Here is a 24,139-nt window from a genome sequence, read left to right on the forward strand (position 1 = left end):
GGCGGATCTCTGTGAGTTCGAGGCCAGCCTGGTCTACAAGAGCTAGTTCCAGGACAGGAACCAAAAAGCTATGGAGAAACCCTGTCTCAAAAATCCAAATATATAAAAAGACAGTTGGTCTCCCTATATAGCTGCCTGCCCTTCCTTTCTTCCTTTTGCTTGTTTGTTTGAGATAAGCTTTCACTGTGTAGTCTTTGCCGCCTCAGGACTTACTCTGTAGACCAAGGTGTTCTTAAACTCATAGAGATCTGCCTGATTCTGCCCCCTCAATGTTGGAATAAAAGCATCTGTACCATACATGACAGTACCTCTTCATTTGGTGGAATCTTAGAGTTGCTCAGAAAGGTCATTTCAAGGCCCAAACTAGAAATAAAGGCATTCTGAACTTCCCATCCAGTCCTTCCATTCAAGCCATGTTATCCCTGTCCTTAGCAGGGGTGCTTATAAGCTTTTTTTCACCTAGTAAAAAGACTTTAGAGGCTTTTAGTCTAGCTATTTAATCTGAGTGTTAATACATTGTTAATAGGAAATTTTTTTTCTGGCTTATAAGTTGTATTCCCGATTTATAAATCTTAGTTATTATATGTGTGCTTCATAGTTGTAGCAATCTCTTAAGAGGTTTATATTGCATTTGAATTTATAAATAGATTATGATTTGGCTATTTGAAGCTCTGTGGTCTCTACAACAGTGAGCAGGTTTCATCCACTAGTAGTTTTCTTGTTTTTTATTGTTTTAATGGGTGTATGATGTCTGTACATGTGTGTATGTATAGGTCTTGTGCTTGTTCATGAATGTGCACAGAAGACAGAATAGGGCTAGGTTTCCTCCTTTATTGATCTTTCCCTTATTCCTTTAAGGTAGAATCTCTCCTTTTTCAGCTAGGCTATCATACCCTAAGCTCCAGGATCCTCCCAACTCTCCTCTCTGTGGTGCTGCATTTTATTTTGTGGAAGACCACCTCTGCCTTGTTCCAACTTCATCTTCTTGTTCAAGTAGCAAGGACTTTTAACCACTGAGCCAGGTTTCTGCCCCTAGGTGTTTGTTTGTGCTTTTTTGTTTTGTTTTGTTTTTTGTTTTGGGGGTGTGGGTGTATGTTTTCTTTGTTTGATGTGACAGGGTCTCATGTATCCCAGGCTAGCCATGAACTTCTCATGTATGTAGTTGTATGCATGTGTGTTACTTCTCTGTTACTTTGTTAAAACACCATGACCAGAGCAATTTATAGAAGGAAGAGTTTATTTGAGCTTTAATTTCAGAGAAATAAGCATCCATCATGGCAGGGAGTATAGTGGCATTTAATTTGTATTTTAATAAATAAAGCTTGCCTGGAGAACAGAGAGTAAAACAGCCCCAGTGGTCAACCTTACAGACCAGACAGTGATGACACACACCTTTAATCCAGTAGTCACACTAGTTGCCATAGAAACTGGGTAGTGTGTGCCTTTAATCCCAGCCCTAGAAAGGGTTATAAAACGGGAGGAGACAGCAAGTCTCATTCTGGGATTCCTGGAGGCAGGATCACCATTTTCAGACTGAGTTCAAGATAAGAGCCAGTGGCTGGCTGCTTTGCTTTTCTGACCTTTAGGTTGAACCCCAATTTTTCTCTCTGAGTTCTTATGAATTGTGCATCAAGGGAGGCATAGCAGCAAGCTGCAGTCATGGCAGCAGGATCAGAAAGTCGAGGTTCCTATCTTCACCCACTAACACAAAGCAGAGAGAACAAACTGGAAGTAGAGTGGGATTTGAAGCTCTCAAAGCCCACCTCTAGTGAGCATACTTCCTTCAGCAAGGCTGTACCTATGAACCCTCCCCCAAACAACTGTGACCCAAGCATTCTAATAACAGAGTGTATGAGAGCTCTCATTTAAACCTCTACAGTGGTCAAAGATGACACTGAACTGGTCCTTCTGCATCCACTGTCCTAATGATGTGCTTGATGCTCGGTATACCACCATACCAAGCTCTGTTGACATCACCTTTATCCTGTCCTGTGCCTTACTGCTCACCCCACTTAAGTCAGTTGTGCTCTTGCTTAACTTGATTACTGCAGGATCTTACAGTGGGCTTCCTATCCTTTCCCGTCATCCTGATTCTGACCACTTTCAAATTTAGTTATACTTTTATGAAGTCAGTTATTCTCAGTTTCATTCCTCATTTGGAATCTAGCCAAAGCCCTTTCCAAAATCTACTGAACTCTTGTGGACCTGCCCTGCACTCTCCCCATTGCCTCATATCTGTGGCAGCCTTACTAGTCTCTCTCTCTCTCTCTCTCTCTCTCTCTCTCTCTCTCTCTCTCCCTCCCTCCCTCCCTCCCTCCCTCTCTCCCTCTCTCCCTCTCTCCCTCTCTCTTCCCTTCTCTCTCTCTCCCTCTCTCTCCCTTTTCTCTCTCCTTCTTTCTCTCCCTCCCCCCCACCCCCCCTCTCGTGTGTGTGTGTGTGTGTGTGTGTGTGTGATGTATATTTGCAGACTTTCACTCTGACCTTCGCTGTCCACTGCATCAGATAGTCAGCAGAATACAAACATGTTATTTTCTTTTTATTCTTCACAGCATTCACAGACCTGATATATTCTACATGTGTGTGCTCAATGTTTCTCCTATTAGCCAGCAGATTCCATTAGGAGAGGGAGTCTACTGAATTTGTTGTTTTGTTTTTAAACTCTTTGCTCTTTTGAGGGACCCACTACCTAGCTTCCAAATAAATCACACATAGTCATATTCTTTCTTATGAATGCCTGACCTTGGTTTGTTTCTTGCCAGCTTTTGTTTCTTCTTTTTTTCCCATAAGTTTAATTTATTATGTATACAGTGTTCTGCCTACATGTATATCTGAATGCCAGAAGAGCACACCAGATTTCCTTACAGATAGCTATGAGCCACCACGTGGTTGCTGGGGCTTGAACTCAGGACCTCTGGAAGAAGAGTCAGTGCTCTTGACCTCTGAGTCATCTCTCCAGCCCCTTGCCAATTTTTCTTAATTTGAATCATCCTGTCTATCTTTTGCCTCTGGACTTTTTCCTTTCTCTATTTTTGTATACCTTTATTTATTTATTATACTGTGGCTGACTATGTAGCTGGGTATACACCATTGCATCCTCCTCGGTGTTCTAATGTTCCTTCTTCTTCTCAGATCTCCTCCTATTTATTCTCTGCCTGCCAGCTCTGCCTTTCCTTTCTCCTGCCTTGCTACTAGCCATTCAAGTCTTTACTAGACCAATAAGTGTTTTAGGCAAAGTAATACAGCTTCACAGAGCTAAACAAATACAGTGTAAAAGAATGCAACACATGTTTGTATCATTTGTTACATTTGTTTATGCTGTGGAATTTTCCACTTCTTGGAACATTGCTTTGCAGTTATTAGGGGCTCCAAACATTTGTTCAATAAAGTAATGATTTGTGGTAATAATCTTACAGGAAGATATATTTTGTTGGGGACATCTGGAGAGAGACAGGGTCTCTCTTTAGACCAGGCTAGTCTAGAGTGCAGAGATCTGCCTGTCTCTGATTCCCATGTGTTGGAGTTAAAAGTGTATGCCACCATGCCTGGCTTACCTTTCCGTCTTGATTGCTCAGTTTCTGTTGAGACCTACTGAAGAGATGGAAGCTGCATAACTTAAATGTGTTAGAGTCTTATGGTTTTTCCTCAGCTGAGGATTATCATTGTGAGCTAAGATCTTAAGCTTTAGTTATTGTTTAGTGACCATGTTTTACTTCATACTTACATTTAAAATATGTAAAACATAAAAATATGAGCTAGAGAGTAGGTTCAGTGATTAGGAACATTTATTGCTTTTGCGGAGGGCAAAGGTTTGATTTCTAACACCCACCTGGTGGCTTGCAACATCTATTCTTAAGGGATAATCTTTTTTTAAGATTTATTTATATATTACATATACAGTATTCTGCCTGCATGTGCACCTGTACCGCAGAAGAGGGCACCAGATCTCATTATAGATGGTTATAAGCCACCATGTGGTTACTGGGAATTGAACTCGGGACCTCTGGAAGAAGAGTCAGTGCTCTTAACCACTAAGCTATCTCTCCAGCCCCGACAACATCCATTCTTAACTCAAGTTCTCAGAGAATAAAATTTCTCTTTCTGACCTCTGCAGGCACCAGGCTCACATCCAGGCAAAACACTTACATACATAAATAAATCTAAAAGACTTTTAAATAAAAAAGGACCAAAACTTTGTTAAAAGTGGAATGTTACCAATCTGTGGGAAAATTAATGCCCAGATGTAGGATTTTTGCTTAATTTTATTTCTTTCTGTTATAGGTGAAGTATTTGACTATTTGGTTGCACATGGAAGAATGAAGGAAAAAGAAGCAAGAGCTAAATTTAGACAGGTATGAATTAACATGGCTTTAGTTTGTTAATTCAATAAGTTACATTGTTAATTCTAGTAGTGCAGTTAAGAGTGGCATCTGGAGCTGGTGAGGTGACTCATTCAGTAAAGTTCCTCCTGTGCAAGCATGAGGACCTAAGTTTGAATCCCCAAGGATACACAGAATTCTGTGATGTGTACGTATAACCCCAGCACTGGTAAAGAGACCAGTAGATCTTTGAAATTCACAGTTTAGCCAGTCAGTGAGCACCGGGTTTAGTGTGAGCCATGTCCCAAAATTAAGACAGACAACATTAAAAGAAGACACTCAGTGTTGACCTCGGGGCTCCAAACAGACGCACATACAGTCAGTCAGCAAATAAAGGTGGAGAGCAACTGATGAAAAACACCTCATGTTAACCTTTGAGCTCCATACAGACATGCACACACAAATCTTTCAGAACACTGATTGGCAGTTAAAAAATTTTAAGTACTTTTCATACCTAAGACACTGTATTAGCAGTGACTGAATCATACTTGATGGATTCTCTACGGTTTTAAAATTGTATTTATTTAGTGTGTGTGCACATACAAGCATAGATTTGCCAAGACATGCATGTAGATGACCTACATAGGTCAGTTCTTTCCTTCTACATGTGGGCCCAGTGATTGAACACAGATCATCAGGCTTGATGGCAGGTGCCTTTACTGTTGAGCCATCTCAAAGTTCAGTGTAGAAAAAAACCTGAGATTTTCTTTTTCTTTTCTTTTCTTTTTCCTTCCTTCCTTCCTTCCTTCCTTCCTTCCTTCCTTCCTTCCTTCCTTCCTTCCTTTCCCCCCAGTTTTTCAAAACAGGTTTGTCTGTTTAACAGCCCTAAATGTCCTGGAACTAGCTTTTGTAGACCAGTCTGGCCTCGAACTCAGAGATCCACCTACCTCTGCCTCCCAAATGCTAGAAATAAAGGTTTGTACCACCACCACTCAGCAAGTGTCTGTCTGTCTGTCTCTCTCTCCTTTTCTTTTTCTTTCTTTTTTAGACAGCGTTTCTGTGTAGCTTTGAAGCCTGTCCTGGAACTAGCTCTTGTAGACCAGACTGGCCTCAAACTCACAGAGATCTACCTGCCTCTGCCTCCCGAGTGCTGGAATTGATTAAAAACATTGGTATCACTACCCGGCTTTGGCGAATCTTTCTTATAAGTAATTATTTTAATGCACAAAACACCTGGCCTCTGAGTCTTTCTTATAATAAGCCATTGTCTTGCTGGGAGGTGGTAGCCAACCTAGTCTGCAGAGTGAGTTCCAGGACTTAAAAGGCTACACAGAGAAACCCAGTCTTGAAAAAAAAAAAAAAATGAAAGAAAGAAATAATTGTTTGTAGCTTAATACCAGAAAACCAACAATAGGTTTGAGTATCTTCCAGTCATTGTGGTGTCAGGTTAACTTTGAGTTGTTTAGAGCTAAAGGAAGAGATGTTAAAAGTGGCAAGGGATTGTACAATGTGATTCAAAAGCAGGTTTTGAAAATAACCTTCAATGGCCAGGCAGTGGTGGTGCACGCATTTAATCCTAGCACTTGGGAGGCAGAGGCAGGTGGATCTCTGTGAGTTCGAAGCCAGCCTGATCTACAAGAGCTAGTTCCAGGACAGGCTCCAAAGCTACGAGAAACCCTGCCTCAAAAAAACAAAACAAACAAACAAACAAACCCTGTCTTAAAATAAACTAACAACATCAGAAAATATGTTTATCAGGGTGGGAATTATGGTCCAGTGGCAGTGGGTAGAGAACCTGCTAGCATCCATGGAGCCCTACATTCCATCCCAGCACCACATAAACCCAGTGTGCATGCCTTTAATCCTGGAACCTGGGTTCGAAACAGGAGGCTCAGAAGTTCAGGATCCTTGTCAACTGTGGAACGTTTAAGGCCCACCTGGGCCACACGAAATCATCTTAAAAATTGAATACAACAAAGCAGGCTGTAGTGGCATGGTCCTTTAATTTCTCAGTACGTAGGTGGCAGAACAGGCATATCTGTGAGTTTGGTGTCAGCTTGGTTTACGGAATGATTTCCAGGCAGGCCTGTCAGAGGCTACATGGTGAGAGCCTGTTTCAGAAGAAGCAAAACAAAAACCCCGAAGAAGAAATGAGGATAAATGATTATTGTAATTGTGAGTCTGCACCATTGGTGACTAACCCCATTTTTCCCATGTTTAGATTGTGTCTGCAGTACAGTATTGCCACCAAAAACGGATTGTTCACAGAGACCTCAAGGTGAGCCCAAAATCCTTGCTAAGTTTTCTATAGTTCTTTTGGTGGCCATTTTACAGGTGATGATTAGATTGTGTTGTTGGATAAGAGAAAAATAAGGTTAGGGACTGGAGAGATGGCTCAGTGGGTCAGAGCATTTTCTGCTCTTCTAGAGGATATGAGTTCAATTCTTAGCACCCACATGGCAGTTAACAGCTGTCTAACTCCAAGATCTGACACACCCTCACACAGACACACATGCAGGCAAAACACCAGTGCTCATAAAATAAATAAATTAAGCCAGACATGATGGCACATACTTTTAGTCCAAGCATCTGGGAAGCAGAGGCAGGCAGATCTCTAAGTTCATGGCCAGCCTGGTCTACAAAGTAAGTTCCAGGATAGCCAGAGCTACATAGAAAAACCCTGCCTCAAAAAACCAAAATAAATAAACAAACAGATTAATAATAATGTAAAAATAAGTTCTATAATGATTGCCTCCCTTTGTCCTAAATACACAGTGAAGAGGTTTTTGTTGTTGTTTTTAAGTAAAGTTCACGAAAAGTATTTCAGGTCTCAGAAAAGGTACCTAGTGGTTCATCTCTGGAGGACAGTTGTCCCATAGTCATACAGGGGTACAGAGGTCTCCTGACACACCGGGCTGACCTGGACATGACTGCCCGTGCCTATGTCAGAAGGCATTCTGTCCTTTAAGCTGTAGTGCTTGTTGAAGGTATCCATGGGCTGCATCTCTGCTCTTTGGCAGAGTTAGGATTCACAGAGCATTTTTCTTTTCACAGGCCTTGGAACTTGGGCACCTCTCCTGTTCCTCTTCTTACTTCCAGACACTCCCTCTTCCTCTTTGTGTCTTATAGCATATCGTCTATACCACATCTAGACACTATCCTCACAAGATTACTGACTGCGTGCTTGTCCCTCTTAGCGCCCACCCTGAGCACATCACTCTGACAGTTGTGGTTGCTGCCTACATGTGATGACCCCCAGTCTGTTTCTGCAGCTAGAGTTGTTCTAGGACCCAAACATCCTAGTACCTAGACAAAAAGTATCCCTTGGGCACCTCAGGTGTAGTCAATTCAAAATCAGATCTTTTCTTTTTAAATAGAATTGTGTTGTTTTTCATTATGGTGACTGAAGCTTCTCCAGAGCCTCCTACTTAACCTCCATTCAGCTGCCACTTTTGCTGCTGTTTCCTGTCTCTACTACTCCATTCCTGCTGTCCAAAGCCAGACCACACTCATGTGATAGTCAGTTCAAACACAGTTTTCTGTCTTGTCTTCTCTGCTCCTGGCTTTCCCTGCTTCCCATCATATCTCTATATTATGTGTATGGCTGTTTTCCATGTGTGTGTCAGAGGCAGAGCTGAACTTCTGAGTTTAAGAGCAACCTGATTACATAGAGCATTCCACGGCAGCCAGAGCTAAAATGATGAGACCCTGTCTCTCCCCGCCCCCCCAATAAAAAAAATAAACATAAGATTATCATTTCCAGAGGAGGAAGGGAGGGGAGCAGAGAAACATGAATAGCTCAATAAAAACAATTTTAAAATAAGATTTCCAGCCAGGCAGACGCAGGCAGATCTCTGTGAGTTTGAGGCCAGCCTGGTCTACAAGAGCTAGTTCAGGCACCAAACTACAGAGAAACCTTGTCTAGAAAAAAAAAACAGAAAACAAAACAAACAAACAAACAAACCCTGTCTTAAAATAAACTAACAAACTAAAAGTCATTTCCTTCTTTAACAACTCTTGAGCAGTGTTCTCTCATCTTGAGGGTAGAAAACTGAAGAAAACACTGTTGATTTTATGCCCTCTTCCTCCCCAACCATCTCTGTGGAGCATCTCTCTCCATACATTACCTTTCAGTTGTCGACAGAAATGTACCCTCCCCTTTGTGGACTTCCAAGTCTTCATTCTGCCCCTAAACACCCCATGAAACATGCTATCTATACCTTCCTCAGTTTCACTTCCTCTGGAAATTTTCCACGACCCTCTTTTGCTGAGCCTTTTCTCTGTCAGTACCCATCATAGTGCTCAGATCTCGGCAGCTTATTAGCTGCCTGCTTCACCACCCTACAGTACGAATCCTGAGGGCAGGGCCCTGTCTTGCTTATCCTTGTACATCCAGACAGTAGTCTCATACCCAATGTGTCTGCTTCGTGCCTGTCAGCTCAAATCAACATAAGTGACTAGTTTGTCTCGGAGGTTAGGGTGGGGATTCTCCTTCCCCGGCAATACCCATTTTACAACCATTTGGTGATGTTTATAAAGCGTGACTGTATTTTTAAAAAGCCTCTTATTAACTGAAGCTTTCTACATTTTTGTTGATCTTGAAGTATTTTATATTTAAGCTTGTCTTATACTTCAGCTGTATTTGACTGTTAATATCAATTAGGAATATAATGTATTTCCAGTGTTTCTCTAGAAATAGTGTTTTTACATTTACTAACTAGGAGATAAGTCCTTGTTAAAAAAAAAAAAGCCTTTATGAAATGCCTGATGCTATTATCATAAATGTATTTTGGTTAAGTTTTATTTTTGTCTTGATGTTTTTTCTCTAGGCTGAAAATCTGTTATTAGATGCGGATATGAACATTAAAATAGCAGATTTTGGTTTTAGCAATGAATTTACTGTTGGCAGTAAACTAGACACGTTTTGTGGTAGTCCTCCATATGCAGCCCCTGAGCTCTTCCAGGGCAAGAAGTATGACGGGCCAGAAGTGGATGTGTGGAGTCTCGGCGTCATTCTGTACACCCTAGTCAGTGGGTCGCTTCCCTTTGACGGTCAGAACCTGAAGGTATAAGAAGCAGTTGCAGCCATGCACTTCAAAAACTAAGGATTTTTATAAAATTGTGTAGATTGACATTTTTAATACTATTTGTATGGGTGCTTTTATGGGTTTGATTTTACTGTTAACTGTTTTTAACTTAAAAATTGACTTTTATTTCTTTATTGCATTCCCCAAAGGAACTGAGAGAGAGAGTACTACGAGGGAAATACAGAATCCCTTTCTACATGTCCACAGACTGTGAAAACCTTCTCAAACGCTTCCTGGTGCTGAACCCAGTTAAACGTGGCACTCTTGAGGTAACCACACCAGTGGGAAGAAAGAGCATTTAATAGAACCCTGCTTAGTTTATGTGACACTGAACACCTGTGGGGTTTTAGGTAGTAAGGAAAACAAACAAGCAGACAAATTCCCTTAAGTTTCCTTTAGAGGGTTATTCAATGAAATGCTGAAAATCATCTCCCTAAATATTGTGAGCGTTGGGGGACTTTGTTCTGTGCTAACACACAGTTCACCTTGCAGCAAATCATGAAGGACAGGTGGATCAACGCAGGTCATGAAGAAGATGAGCTCAAGCCATTTGTTGAACCTGAACTAGACATCTCAGACCAGAAGAGAATAGGTAATTACCTATGTTTGTGTGTATGTGTACTATACATGTTTTACTCCTGTGTGTGTGGCTCAAACAGAAACAAAGGGAAGGTAAGCACAGAATTTATAGATACACTTATCTGTTCCGTCTTAATTAGGAGCTTAGCAGGGCAGTGGTGGTGCTCACCTTTAATCCTAGCACTCAGGAGTTAGAGGCAGGCAGATCTCTGTGACTTCTGGTCTGCAGAGAGAGGTTTAAGACAGCCAGGGCTCCACAAAGAAACATTGTCCCAAAAACCAAAAACAAACAAAATTGAGAGCTTAATCTATGGTTTTCTGTAGTAGCACCAGTAACTCAGAGACATGTTCAGCAGCTCTTCTATGCTAGGAAATATATAACCTTCTAATTCAAATGAAATTGTTTTTCCCTATGCTAGCATGATTTCCAATCCAAATAAAATATATAAACCATATTTTATCTTTTAGATATTATGGTGGGAATGGGATATTCGCAAGAAGAAATTCAAGAATCTCTTAGTAAAATGAAATATGATGAAATCACAGCTACATACTTGTTACTGGGGAGAAAATCTTCAGAGGTAAGAGTGTCTAGAGAGGAAAAGCTAAATACCCTGTGTAAAAGGGATCAGTGTGCAATGCATGATGCACATGCCTGTAGCTCTTGCACTCAGGAAGTGGAGGCAGGAGAGTCAGGGACTTATGTTCTCCTCAGCTATATAATGAGCTCAAGGCTAGTCTGCACTACAAAAGACCCTGTCTCCAAAAAGATTTGACTCTATTTTTTAAAAAAAAGGTTTCTTTATTTTTTTTAATATAACATTTGGTGTTCATTTTAAAACTTTGCCTGCAAACAGTGGTCTCACTCCATTGGACCCTTATAAGCTATTATTTTTTATTTTTGGTTGTGAGACTAGCATTTAGTGGCTGATCCATCTCTGCAGCTCATAAACTACTATTTTAGCTTCAAAGTAATAATACTTTATGAGTAGTAATGTCACAAGCCAATACAATGGTGAGTTACCTTTAGTCATTAATAGTTTGAAATTGATGTAAAATACCAAACAAAGGAAACAGAGTATTATGTCTTAGTTCTTTGAAAAGATCCGGAAGGAGATCATTAACATATAACCTTATTCTCAGAAGTCAGAAAATACTTTTGAAGAAGTTTAAAGTTATTATTTCTAGCCGGGCGGTGGTGGCTACGCCTTTAATCTCAGCACTCGGGAGGCAGAGGCAGGTGGATCTCTGTGAGTTCGAGACCAGCCTGGTCTACAGAGCTAGTTCCAGGACAGGCTCCAAAGCCACAGAGAAACCCTGTCTCGGGGAAAAAAAAAGAAAAAAGGTGTTGTTTTGTACGTTGTGATAACTCCTCTCTGACTGGGAGGAGTATGTCACCAGGAATTTTCTGACAAGCCATTGGGCTCCGTATATGGTTGCTGCTCTTCTCATTCTCCCATAGCTGGATGCTAGTGACTCCAGTTCTAGCAGCAACCTTTCACTTGCTAAGGTGCGGCCAAGCAGTGACCTCAGCAACAGCACTGGCCAGTCTCCTCATCACAAAGTACAGAGAAGTGTTTCTTCAAGTCAGAAGCAGAGACGGTACAGTGACCATGGTGAGTCTGAGACTTCCAGTAGCTTCTGAATGTGTTCTCCTGACTAGAGCCTGTCAGGGCAGAGGATATTGGCTTGCTGTCCCTTTTTAGCATTAGGGACTGGTATGGTTAAGGTCGCCTAACTATTTGGAACATTTGGTAGACTTCGCTGGATAAGACTTAGAGAATGAAAATCTCATCTGTAGTTTTGCATTTCTCTCTGAGCATTGCAACTATCAGGGCTCTCTACTGATGGAACAACATCCTCTGTTCATGCAAGCTATTGAGCGCTTAAATGGAGGAAATGATTTTCACATTTTTCTTTTTATGTATATGAGTATTTTAATTTCATGCATTTATGTGCCTCACTTGTGCCTGGAGGCCAGAAGAGTGTGTCAGATCCCCATGAACTGGAGTAACAGATACTTGTGAGCCATAATGTGGATGCTGGGATCCAATCCTGGATCTTTTGTGAGTGAAGGCAGTGTTTTAACTGCTGGATCATCTTTCCAGCCCCAGGGTTTTCTATTTCAATTTCAGTTAAAGGTAAAAATATGAGTCTGGGCATTTTGGCCTATTCCTGTTATCCCAGTATTTAGGAGGTAGAGGCAGGGGGATTAAGAATTTAAGGTTGGGACTTGAGAGTTGGTTAAGAACACCTGTGTTCAGTTCCCAGCACCCACATGGCAGCACACAAGTACCTGTAATTTCCTTCTAAGGGAATCCAACTCTGTCTTCTGGTCATTGTGGGCACTAGTCACACATGTGCACAGACATACGCACAAACAAAACAACTATCTGATAAAATAGTATTTCTTCTTAAATTTCAAAAGAAGTTAAGGTCATCCTTTGCTATATGCCAAGTTTGAAGTTGGTTTAGCCTGAGACCCTCTTGCAAAGTAAGGAGAGAAAAGGGGAAGAGGAAAGAAGACAAGAAAACAATGTGCATCAAGGGTGTTGATTTACCTTATCTGTATGGTTTGTAAATGAGGAGGTGCTCTCAGTTTCTTTCTTCCTATATATTCGTGTTAGCTAACAAGGAAGTTTACAGGGCCTATATACTAAATGCCAAATTTGAATGCGTGCACACTACTCTTAAGAGATCCCATTCAAAGGGAATTACTCCTAAATCCTGAAAGAAACATGTTGAATTCTCTTACTTATCAAGGGAATAATCTTTAGTAAGTTTAGTCTTCCTCAAGCACATAGGTTTCACCTGGATTTCCAATGACATTTTTCTGGAGTTAAAGTGAGCTTTGGAACTAGAACCATACACTTGCTGACCCTTCATTTTATCAATAAGGCATGGAAAAAGGAATGTCAGCGACTCTACCAGGAGCCAGAGCAAATGAGGAATGCCTGGAGCAGAGCTGACTCCTGACACCCGTCCTATGTCTTTTATCCACTGACAATCCATTTTCACCAGAGAAGGTTCTGTGTTGCCCTAGGTGTATAGGTACTTAGAGAGCCAAACATAATTGATAAATGATAAAGTAATTTATTTTAAAGTAATTTTTTTAAAAAAAATTTGGACTGCTTTTACAAATTTGCATGTCATCCTTACACTGGGAACATGCTAATCTCTGTATCATTCCAATTCTTTTTTAGTATATGTGCTGCTGAAGCGAGCACTTAAAGTAATTGTTTTGTATATGTGTGGCACTACTATTTTATTAAAAGGGAATTTTTTCATACTAATGAGAGACCCATTCTTGTTTATTTTTATATAGATCTTTTATTATTTTTGTTTTATTTTGTTTTATTGAGGCAGGGTTTCACTCTGTAGTCCTAGGTGGCCTGAAACTTGATACATAGAACCAGGCTAGCCTTAAACTTATAAGAGATCTACCTGCCTCTGCCTCCTGAGTTTTGAGCCTATGTACTGAATGCCTACATCACCACACCTGATGAGAGTTAAATGTTGGCTGTATGGTGGTGTGGCGCACTCCTTTAATCCCAGCTCTCCGGAGGCAGAGGCAGATGGATCTCTGTGAGTTCGAGGTCTGCCTCATCTAGAGTGAATTCTAGGACAGCAAGAGAAACACCATCTCAAAGAACCACAGAGAGATCCCTAGTGGGCATTGTATCTGGTAATTATAGTAGCTCTGTGTCCATTTCCAATTGTTTGAACTCCAGATGCCCCATGCTAATTTAGGAGACCAGTTAATCATCTACTCTGGTCCTCTTTAGACGAGCTCTTTTAGAACATGGCTGTGACCATTTCTTCCCTAGCTGGCACTTAGTAAAGGAACATGTTTTCCTCTGCTTTATTGCCTTCCTTTACATACTCATTTTCTTCCTTATCTGGAATATCCGTGCATTTTTTTTTTAAGATACAAGATAAAATTTCAGAAGAAATGGCACATGAGATCTGTGCTGTCTTACTCTGACAAAATGAGACTATCTTATACTAAAGGATGTAATTTGCTTGACTGTACCAGAATAGTTTGTTCTGCATAAAGACTATGTATCTAGTTAATTTGATTAATGATCTTCTAGACAATGACATGGTATTAAGTTGTTTCCAAAGGACAACTCAACTTGTTAAGTTTTCACAATCTTTTTAGAAAGTAGAATGTTTATGTGGTAATCAAATAGAAGATATCTTAGAAAATTTTACTAGTTTATAGTTTCAGGTGAATAGAAATTTAAATTGTCTTACAAAATGTTAATTTTCAGAGAATAAATATGAAACTACATTCTGTCTTTTAAAGAGTGAACTCTTTATTGTAGCTGGACCAGCTATTCCTTCAGTTGTGGCATATCCAAAGAGGAGTCAGACTAGCACTGCCGATAGTGACCTCAAAGAAGATGGAATTCCCTCCCGAAAATCAAGTGGCACTGCTGTAGGAGGAAAGGGGATTGCCCCTGCCAGTCCCATGCTTGGGAATGCAAGCAATCCCAATAAAGCTGATATTCCCGAGCGCAAGAAAAGCCCTGCTGTCCCCAGTGTAAGTACTATTGGATTGGATAGCAGGCCTTGGTGGCTGGGATTTGAACCAGCTAGTCTTTTTGCATCCATCCATTTTATTCTCTATTTCTGCCTGTAGTGTCTCTCCTCTAGTCTACCATGCCCTCTTCCTGCATTGTAGGTGTTCCTTTTTTTTTTTTTTTTCTTGGATTTTTGAGACAGGGTTTCTCCATAGCTTTTGGGTCCCGGCCCGGAAATAGCTGGAACTAGACCAGGCTGGCCTCGAACTCACAGAGATCCGCCTGCCTCTGCCTCCTGAGTGCTGGGATTAAAGGCATGCGCCACCACCACCCGGCTTAGGTGTTTCTTTTGATAATTCCTGCTGCTGTGACATAACATCCGAGACATATTTATAAGGAAAGAAATGTTATCTTGAGTTCTAGAGACTGAAAAATCCAGCAGGCTCACTATGTAGTGGGGATATTGTTTTTGCTGCTTCCAAGATAGTATTCTGTTACCACTTGCTCCAAAGGTGAGGATACGGTACGGACACCTTGTAGAAGGGGTGGATTTATCTCTCCCTTCCTTTTATATAGCACTGATGACTTAGAAGCCTCAGTTCTTATCAGTGTTGCACTGGAGCACATTTTTCCAGAGCTCTGGGGGAGCCCAGACAGTCACAGCCCATTCTCCACACTAAGTAAGTACTCAGCACTAGGAAGACAGAAGCTGATTGATCCCGGAGAGGTTTGAGACCAACCTGGTCTACATAGCCAGTTTCTGGCTAGCAAAGGCTATACAATGAAGCCGTGTCTAAAAACAAACAAATCTCACAATAAAAATAAATCTTAGCCAGTCATGGTAGCGTATACCATTAGTCCCAGTGCTCGGGAGGCAGAGACAGGTGGATCTCCGTGAATTTGAAGCCAGCCTTGTCTACAGAGTGAATTCCAGGATAGCCAGGGTTACACAGAGAAAGCCTGTCTTGAAAAACAAACAAACAAACAAACAAAAATTTTAAATGCTGTGGTGATAGAGATGAAGCTCTCATGGTAGATTGTTTACATAGCGTGGAAGAGGCACAACATAAACCGGCTGTGGTGGTGAGTCACAGTACTGAGGAGATAGAGCCAGGAGAATCAGGACTGGAGAAATGATCAGGAGGTGAGCATGTTTGCTCCTCTTGTAGAGGACCACAGTTTGTTCCCAGCACCCGATCAGGGGAGGGGCTACAATATTCTGTAAATCTGCTTGCAGGTGTAGCAGATGCCTCTGACATCTTCACTACTCATATGTAGACACATGCCTAAATATAAAATAAATTGGCACTGGAGAGGTGGCTCAGTGTTTAAGAACACTTGTTACTCTTTTAGAAGACTTGGGTTCAGTTCTTAGCACCCAAATGGTGGCTCACAGCAACCTGTAATTCCAGTTCCTGGGGATCCAACCAGTCTGATCACCACAGGCACATGGTACACAGACACACCTCTAGGCAAACAGCCGTATACGTAAAAGTAAACCTCAAAAAATAAGAATAAAATTCTCACTGGTAAGATAGCTCTGAAGATAGAAAACACTTCCCTAGCAAACCTGAAGACCAGAGCTTATTTATCCCTTTGCCTCATGATGGAATCAGAACACGGACTTACAAGTTATCCAATCTACGTATGTGCACCACAGCATTCATGCACCCATATATACATCTCACACAAATAATAATAATATAAAACTTTCTCTGATAGTGCTCAATTCTTAGAACAATTCCTAAATGTGTGCCATGGTCCTGGTTTCAATTTTTAGCACTACCAAAAAGAAGTAAATAATATTACATGATAAAAATGTTTCATTGTAACTTTATTTATTTATTTTTTATTTACAAGGTTAAATTAACACAGAATCCACATAACATAATTAGCCAATTTAAATGTGCAGCTGGTGTTTTTAACAACTTACCTTTTGGGGGCTGGAGAGATGGCTCAGCAGTTAAGTGCACTGGCTGTTTTTCCAGAGGACCCAGGTTCAATTCCCTACATGACATCTCACAATTGTCTGTGACTCCAATTCCAGAGGATCTGACACCCTCACACAAACAAACATGCAGGCCAAACACCAGTGTATATAAAAATACAAATAAATTATTAAAAAAGAACTTAACTTTTTGTTTGTTTGTTTCACTTGATATGTTGGTTCGGTTAGTTGATTTGAAACATGGCATCTGTGGCTTACGTGCTGTAATTACAGGAATGAGCCACTGCCCAACTTAGGGAGAGAACTTTTCAATACCACATAATGCCCTGTAACTGTAATAACTTGTCATTTTCTAGCTCCTGCTGCCTTTTTTGATGACTCCATGTAAATGAAGTCAAATATTTAAATATAGACCTTTGTGTTTGGTTTCTTGAATTCAAGATCATATTTGAGAGTTCAAGTTGTAGCATGTATTAATACCTCGTTCCTTTTTAGAGCTTGAGTGTTATTCTGTACATATAGACTACAATTCATTTGATCATCTGTTGATAGACATTTAGATTATTTCTACCTTTTCGACATAAAGAATAGCATTGTAAATATTTGTATGAAATGTCTGTGTGGCCTGGAGGTGGTAGCACACACCTTTAATCTCAGCACTCAGGAGGTAGAATCAGGCATATCTTTGAATTTGAGGCCAGTGTGGTCTACAAAGTTCCAGAACAGCCAGAACTGTTAGACAAATCTGTATGGACTACAGTTTTCAATTCTGTATGTGTATTGCTGCATGTGTGTGCATATGTATGTACTTGCCTGTGTAGACAAAGGCTGACAGTGGAAATGTTTTTATCAGTTGCTTTTTATCTTTTAAATGTGTTCTTTTCCACTCTTTGAGCCTATAGCTTCTTCAATAAGATTTTCCCATCTTAGTCTTTGAAAGGGGGTGTCTCTGAACCTGAAACTTAATGATTAGGTCAGATTGGCTGCCCAGTCATTTTCCTGTCTTTGCCTTCTAGCCCCAGAATTACAAGTGCATACTACTGCACCTGGCTGTTGCCTTGTTGTTTAATTTTTTGAGACAAGGCTTTTCTAGATAGCTCTGGCCATCTAAAGGTGTGTACTGCCACCGCCTGGCTGCTTTACTTCATTATAACAACTTCTGGGTTGTCATTTGGGGAAGTTAGGTTAAGAACTCAAGCAGAGACTGCAGACTGGCTTGTTCATTTTATTTTTCTTATAAAACATCGGACCACTTTCCAGGGTTGGTACCACCCATCATAAACCAAGCCCCCCATATCAATCAAGACTTGCCTAGAGGACTGATAGAGGCAGTTCCTCAATTGGAAGTTCTTCCACCCAGATTTTTCTAGTTTGTATCAGAATTATAAAACAACACAAACCGTTACTTTTGGGAAATAAATTTAGGTCCCCAGACTTACGCATCAAGCAACTTTACACCGAGCCATTATTCCTGCTCATTTTGTCCTTATTTATTTATTTATTTATTTATTTATTTATTTATTTATTTATTTATTTATTTATTTCTGAGACAGGGTTTCTCTGTAGTTTTCTGTGAGCCATTGTTATATCACAGGATCCATTGTTACATCACAGTGCTCCATTGTTGAATCACAATGCTCCATATTACATCACAGTGCTCCATTGTTGAATCACAGTGAATTATTGTTAGAACACCATCCTCCATTGTTCTATCACTGTGGTCCATTGTTACATCACAATTTTCCATTGTTACATCATAGTGATTCATTATTATATCACAATGTTCTATTGGTACATCACAGTGATCCATTATTATTCAAAAATGCTCCATTGTTACATCACAGTAATCAATTATTATCTTACAGTGATCCTTTTTATATCACAGTGCTCCATTGTTACATCATAAGGCTCCATAATTGTGAGATGTAACAATGGAGGATTGTGAAATAATTATGGAGCCTTGTGATGTAACAATGGAGCACTGTGATCATCTCACTAATACACTGTTACATTACAATGCTCATATGTCACATCTCAGTGATCCATTGTCATCTCACAATGCTCCATTAGTGTATCATAGTGCTTAATTGTTACATCACAGTGATTCCTTGTTACATCACAATGCTCCATTGTTACATCACAGTGATCCATTATTACATCACAGTCTCCATTTTTACATCATAGTTCTCCTTTGTTTCCTCACAATGCTCCATTATTTTGCCATATTATTACATCAAAACGCTCTATTGTTATATCACTGTTATCCATTGTTACATCACAATGATCCATTGTTATATCACATTGCTCCATTGTTATATTACAATGCTCCCTTGTTCCATTATAGTGCTCTACTATTCTACGTTGTTACATCACAGTGATCTGTGATTGTACCACAATGTTCCGTTGTTACATCATAGTGATCCATTGTTACCCTCCATTGTTACCTCACAGTGCACCACTGTTCCTCTCTGTAGTTTTTGGTGCCTGTCCTGGAACTAGCTCTTGTAGACCAGGCTGGCCTCAAACGCATGAAGATCCACCTGCCTCTGCCTCCCGAGTGCTGGGATTAAAGGCATGCGCCACCATTGCCTGGCCTACGTTTCTTTGTGGGTGGAAGACATCCCATAGTATCAGAGGACAACTTTGTATAATGTTGTTAATCTCTTCCTACCATTTGGGTTCTAGGTATGGAAATAAATGGGGTCTCACTATGTAACCCAGGGTGGCCTTGAACCCTTAACAGTTCTCCTGCCCAACCTTCAAGAGTTGGAATCTGCTGGGTGGTAGTGGTGTACACCTTTCATCCCAACCTTGTTGAGGCCAACCTTGTCTGCAAATGGAATTCCAGTACAGCCAGAGGTGTTATACTGTCTCAAACCAAAAAAAAAAAAAAACAAAAACAAAAAACAAAAAAAAGCTTTTATTATATTTATATTGTGTATTCATACACTCAGTGCATACATGTGCAAGGGAGTTGGATCCTGTATTCTAATCTGTGTAAAAAAGTCAAATTGTCAGTCTTGGAAGCAAACACACCATCAACTGAGCCATCTTGCTGGCCCTTATGTTGCTCCCCACACTTTTTTAAAAGATTTATTTATTGTGTACACAGTGTTCTGCCTGCGTGAATGCCTGCATGACAGAAGAAGGCACCAGGTCTCATTACAGATGGTTGTGAGCCACCATGTGGTTGCTGGGAATTGAATTCGGAACCTCTGGACGAGCAGCCATAGCTCTTTACCGCTGAGCCAGCTCTCCAGCACCCCTGTTGTCTGTCATTCTGGAATTATGTTGTAAGAGCTGTTTATGGGGGCTGGAGAGATGGCTCAGAGATTAAGAGCTCTTCCAAAGGTCCTGAGTTCAATTCCCAGCAACCACTATGTAGCTCACAACCATCTATGAGTTCTGGTGCCCTCTTGTACATGCAGACAGAACATAATAAATTTTAAAAACAAAAATAGATGTTTGTGTATTCTGGGTTTTTTTGTTTTTCAAGACAGGGTTTCTCTGTGGCTTTGGAGCCTGTCCTGGAACTAGCTCTTGTAGACCAGGCTGGTCTCAAACTCACAGAGATCTGCCTGCCTCTACCTCCCTAGTGCTGGGATTAAAGGTGTGCACCACCACCGCCTGACTGGATTCTAAAGATTGATCATACATAAAGTTTTCAAGCATTTCCTACCCTTGTGCGTGTTCTCTCTTCACTTTGCACAATAACCTTGGTACTTTTTTTGTTTTAAAGTGTCTAAGTGTTTTGTCTGCTTCTGTGTCTGTGGCCACGCATTTGTGGTGCCTGCAGAGCATCAGATCCCTGGAACTGGAGTTAGTTTGTGAGCCACCTTGTAGATGCTAGGAATTGAACCCAGGTCCTCTGGAAGAGCAACCAGTGGGTGCTCTTAAGCACTGAGCTATCTCTTCAGTTCATCTTTTGCCCTTTTATTAAACAGAAATTTTTGTCCTGCTTGGTTCCATAGCCATTCAATCTCAAACACACAGAGGCTTATATTAATTATAAACTGTTGGGCCTTTTGCTCAGGCTTATTATTAACTATGTCTTACTAGTTTAGATTACTAGATTTATGTAAAGATTTATTAAAAAAAAAAAAAAAAAAGAAGGAAGGACTGGAGCAATGGCTCCGTGGTTAATAGTGCTTTCTGTTCTTGCCCAGCAGAAGAGTTGAGTTCCCAATATCCACCACCTTGGGCTGCTCACCATTAACTCTAGCTCCAGGACACAAACATACACACACTGACGTGCGAGTGCGTTCAAATGCATAGACACATACATTGCTTTTATTTGTTTGTTTATGAATGACTATGTTGGTCTGGGAAGATGATATAATGGGTAGAATGTTTGTTACTCAACTGTGAGTGCCAGAGTTCAGAAACCCAGGAACCCACATACGAGCCAAACAGGTGTGGCTACCTGCCTATAATCTCAGTACTCTAAAGGAAAAGACAGAATGTCCCTTGGACAAGCTGGCTAAGTCTGAGAGCTCTGAGTTCAGGGAGGCACATCCTAAGTAGAAAGTGATCCAGAGAGTTAGCAGGCATTAACATCGAGCCTCTAGGAACATGAACATCACCAGACACATAGACAACATCCCTCTTCCAATTTTTTTCGTTTGCATAAACAAATTCTTAGGTTGTTTTTATTCGTATTGAATCGTACTTTGTAAATAGTCTAAGATAAATATGCCCTTTTCTTGCAGAGTAATACAGCATCTGGTGGGATGACACGGCGAAACACTTATGTTTGCAGCGAGAGGTCTGCAACGGATCGACACTCAGTGATTCAGAATGGCAAAGAAAACAGGTATGAGATTTTACTTATTGGCCAAAAAAAAAATAAGTTTTCTCCCAAAAGAAGTGGTAGTATGTTACTTCTCACTTTTCTAATCTAAATTCAGATAATTAACTGATTCTTCTTTAAAGGTAAGTAAACTTTAAATGCTAATTTCTAGCAAGAGATTAGGATTCCAGATTCTTTGTCCAGAGTATCTACTCTATGGTTGGTATTTGTGACAAAGAAGAGCTGGGGTTGAACCAGGGAGGTTTCTTCAGAAAGACTGTCAGCATGGTCTTTAAAAACGGTGAGTAGGGAATGGAGGAGATTTTGTGTGTGTTCATCTTTTGAACAGGGTCTGAGGTGTGGTTTAGATATAGTGCCATAATAGTGTGCATGGTTCCATTTCCAGCTCTACGGTAGCAATAGTAATAGTTTAAGCTGGGTGGTTGTTTTATAGGTCTTTAATTCCTAGCACTCTGGAGGCCTATACAAGTTCAAAGCCAGCCTTGCCACCAGGCACATATGGCCAGGAGTATCATAGTCTCCTCCCAGAGATATACACTTGAGATTCTAGGAACATGGAGAGTCTATCTTCTGCATGACTTGAAATATTAAGATCATGTGTCCATAAGTAGAAGATCATATCACGCAGACAGCTTTCCAGAGTTACGAAATAAGAGTTTGAAAACAAGGGCTGGAGAGATGGCTCTGTGGTGAAAAGCAGTGACTACTCTTCCAAAGGACCCATGTTCTGTTCCCAGCACTCATGTGGGACTCAACACCCATCTGTATGTAACTCCAGTCCTAGGGATCTAGGACATCAGGCATGCATGTGGTATGCAGACATACAGACTGGCAAAACAACCATACATACATGAAAGTACAGCCTCTGATGGTCTTCTGAAACAGGAAATCTCCTAAATGTGAGCTCCTGTAATCAAAAATAAATAAATAAATAATAAACTGTACTGTGGTGGTGCACACCTTTAATTTCCGCACTGGGGAGGCAGAGATAGGCGAATTTCATGAGTTCAAGACCAGCTTGGTCTGCAGCTCTAGCAAGTTCCAGAAAGTTACATACACACAGAATCCCTGTCTCAGAAAAAAAGAGGAAGGAAGGAAGAAATGAAAGAAAGAAAATGGGATTAGGTAGATCCAGAAACCATGAAGTGCTATTGATTGGGTGAGGGAGCAGGGGTGGTAGGGAAAAGAAATCTAGTTGGAGGGATTTGGTTAAATGTATATATTTTTTTAAAGATTTATTTATATATTTATTATGTATACAACATCCTGCCTCCATGTATTCCTGCACGCCAGAAGAGGGCACCAGATCTCATTACAGATGGTTGTGAGCCACCATGTGGTTGCTGGGAATTGAACTCAGGACCTCTGGAAGAGCAGCCAGTGCTCTTAACCACTGAGCCATCTCTCCAGCCCCCTAAATGTATATTCTGTATAGAATAAACCAGATTCTGAGAAGATGAAAATCACAGTGAGTCTCAGAGAACTCCATGATTGAATTCACATTACATTTTGCTGTCCTCTAGCTTGAATCTTAACCACTATCTGGTCATATTTAGCATCAGTGGTTGTGTGTGTGTGTGTGTGGGGGGGGGGTTAATAGGTTTTTTTTTCCAAACACTTGTGAAGCCCTGAGTTTCTGGCAACACTTTTCTTTCTTCTCTGTAGCCGGGAGAGATTACATTACATTTTGCTGTCCTCTAGCTTGAATCTTAACCACTATCTGGTCATATTTAGCATCAGTGTGTGTGTGTGTGTGGGGGGGGGGGTTAATAGGTTTTTTTTTCCAAACACTTGTGAAGCCCTGAGGTTCAGTCGACAGTGGAAAACGAAGAGTGAGTTAGGGTGATAGTAGTCTTCATTTTTTTTTCTTAAGGCTCTTCCTGCCTCCACACTCAAGTACTGGGGTTACAGGTGTGTGTACCATACACGTGTCTTCTCACATTAATCTTTTTTTAAGGCAGGGTTTCTCTGTAGCTTTGGAGCCTGTCCTGGAAACTAGCTCTTGTAGACCAGGCTAGCCTCAGACTCACAGAGATCCACCTGCCTCTGCCTCCCGAGTGCTGGGATTAAAGGCGTGCACCACCACCGCCCAGCTTTCTGACATTAATTTGTTTTATTGTATTGATTTTTGTATTGTTTGGTCCCATTATTTAAACAATATATGACTAGTGACCTCTGATTACCTGAGAAAGATCAAACTCCATATTTTGTTAATTATTTTCTCATTACTAGAACAAAATACCTCATCAAAAACATGGATGAAGGGCTTATTTGGGCTCACAGTTGAGGGCACAGTTCATCATGTTGGGAAGTGATGGCTGCAGGAGCTTGAGGTAGCTATTCATGTCATACCCAAAGTCAGGATGCACAGAAGAAATGAGGGCTTGTGCTCAAATTTCTGTATCCTATTTACAGTCCAGGACACAGCCCACAGCTAAAATTGTTCTCCCTACCTCACTTAACCAAATCTACATAATCCCTTACAGATTTTTCTAAGACGCTTGTCTCATAAGTAAATCTAGATCTTATCAAGTTAACTGTCATACCCCCATTATTAAACCCTTCCATAGGTTACTAGAACTTTTGATCAGCTAAGCTTATCTTGTAAGATTATGTTTATCAGTGAATTGGGAAAAATAATTTTATGTGCATGGGTGTTTTGCTTATATATCTACAGATTCCCCTAGAACTGTAGTTACAGACAGGTGTGAGCTGTCATGTGGGTGCTGGAAATCAAACCCTGGTCCTCTTGGGAGAGCAGCCAGTACTAACTGCTAAGCCATCTTTCCAACCCCTTATCACTGAATTTTTTTTTTTAACCAACCTTCTGATTTCAGTGATTTGGGAGGGGGCTCTCTGTCTTTTGTATTATT

The 24,139-nt window shown here is 40.7% G+C and overlaps 1 protein-coding gene and 1 non-coding gene across 9 annotated transcripts in view; one reads left to right on the forward strand and one right to left on the reverse strand.

Annotated features, from left to right (window-relative positions):
• Mark3 (microtubule affinity regulating kinase 3) overlaps positions 1–24,139 on the forward strand; it is a 93,567-nt gene that overhangs the window by 51,224 nt on the left and 18,204 nt on the right. For 6 of the 8 annotated variants that reach the window (XM_013346113.2, XM_005343575.3, XM_013346107.2 and 3 more), the window contains exons 6-14: positions 4,279–4,349; positions 6,538–6,594; positions 9,146–9,382; positions 9,553–9,672; positions 9,896–9,995; positions 10,451–10,563; positions 11,445–11,598; positions 14,311–14,528; positions 21,166–21,269. In XM_013346113.2, the coding sequence (XP_013201567.1) occupies positions 4,279–4,349; positions 6,538–6,594; positions 9,146–9,382; positions 9,553–9,672; positions 9,896–9,995; positions 10,451–10,563; positions 11,445–11,598; positions 14,311–14,528; positions 21,166–21,269 (1,174 nt within the window). The remainder of the gene's footprint in view (positions 1–4,278; positions 4,350–6,537; positions 6,595–9,145; positions 9,383–9,552; positions 9,673–9,895; positions 9,996–10,450; positions 10,564–11,444; positions 11,599–14,310; positions 14,529–21,165; positions 21,270–24,139) is intronic. The other 2 variants (XM_026781322.1, XM_013346125.2) reach the window with 1 other exon arrangement.
• On the reverse strand, positions 13,100–13,209 carry LOC113456824. The gene has a single exon (XR_003377560.1). It is a non-coding gene; the product is annotated as a U6 spliceosomal RNA (small nuclear RNA).

Source organism: Microtus ochrogaster, chromosome 1, assembly GCF_000317375.1.
Source record: "Microtus ochrogaster isolate Prairie Vole_2 chromosome 1, MicOch1.0, whole genome shotgun sequence".
In the NCBI taxonomy this organism is placed as follows: Eukaryota; Metazoa; Chordata; class Mammalia; order Rodentia; family Cricetidae; genus Microtus; species Microtus ochrogaster.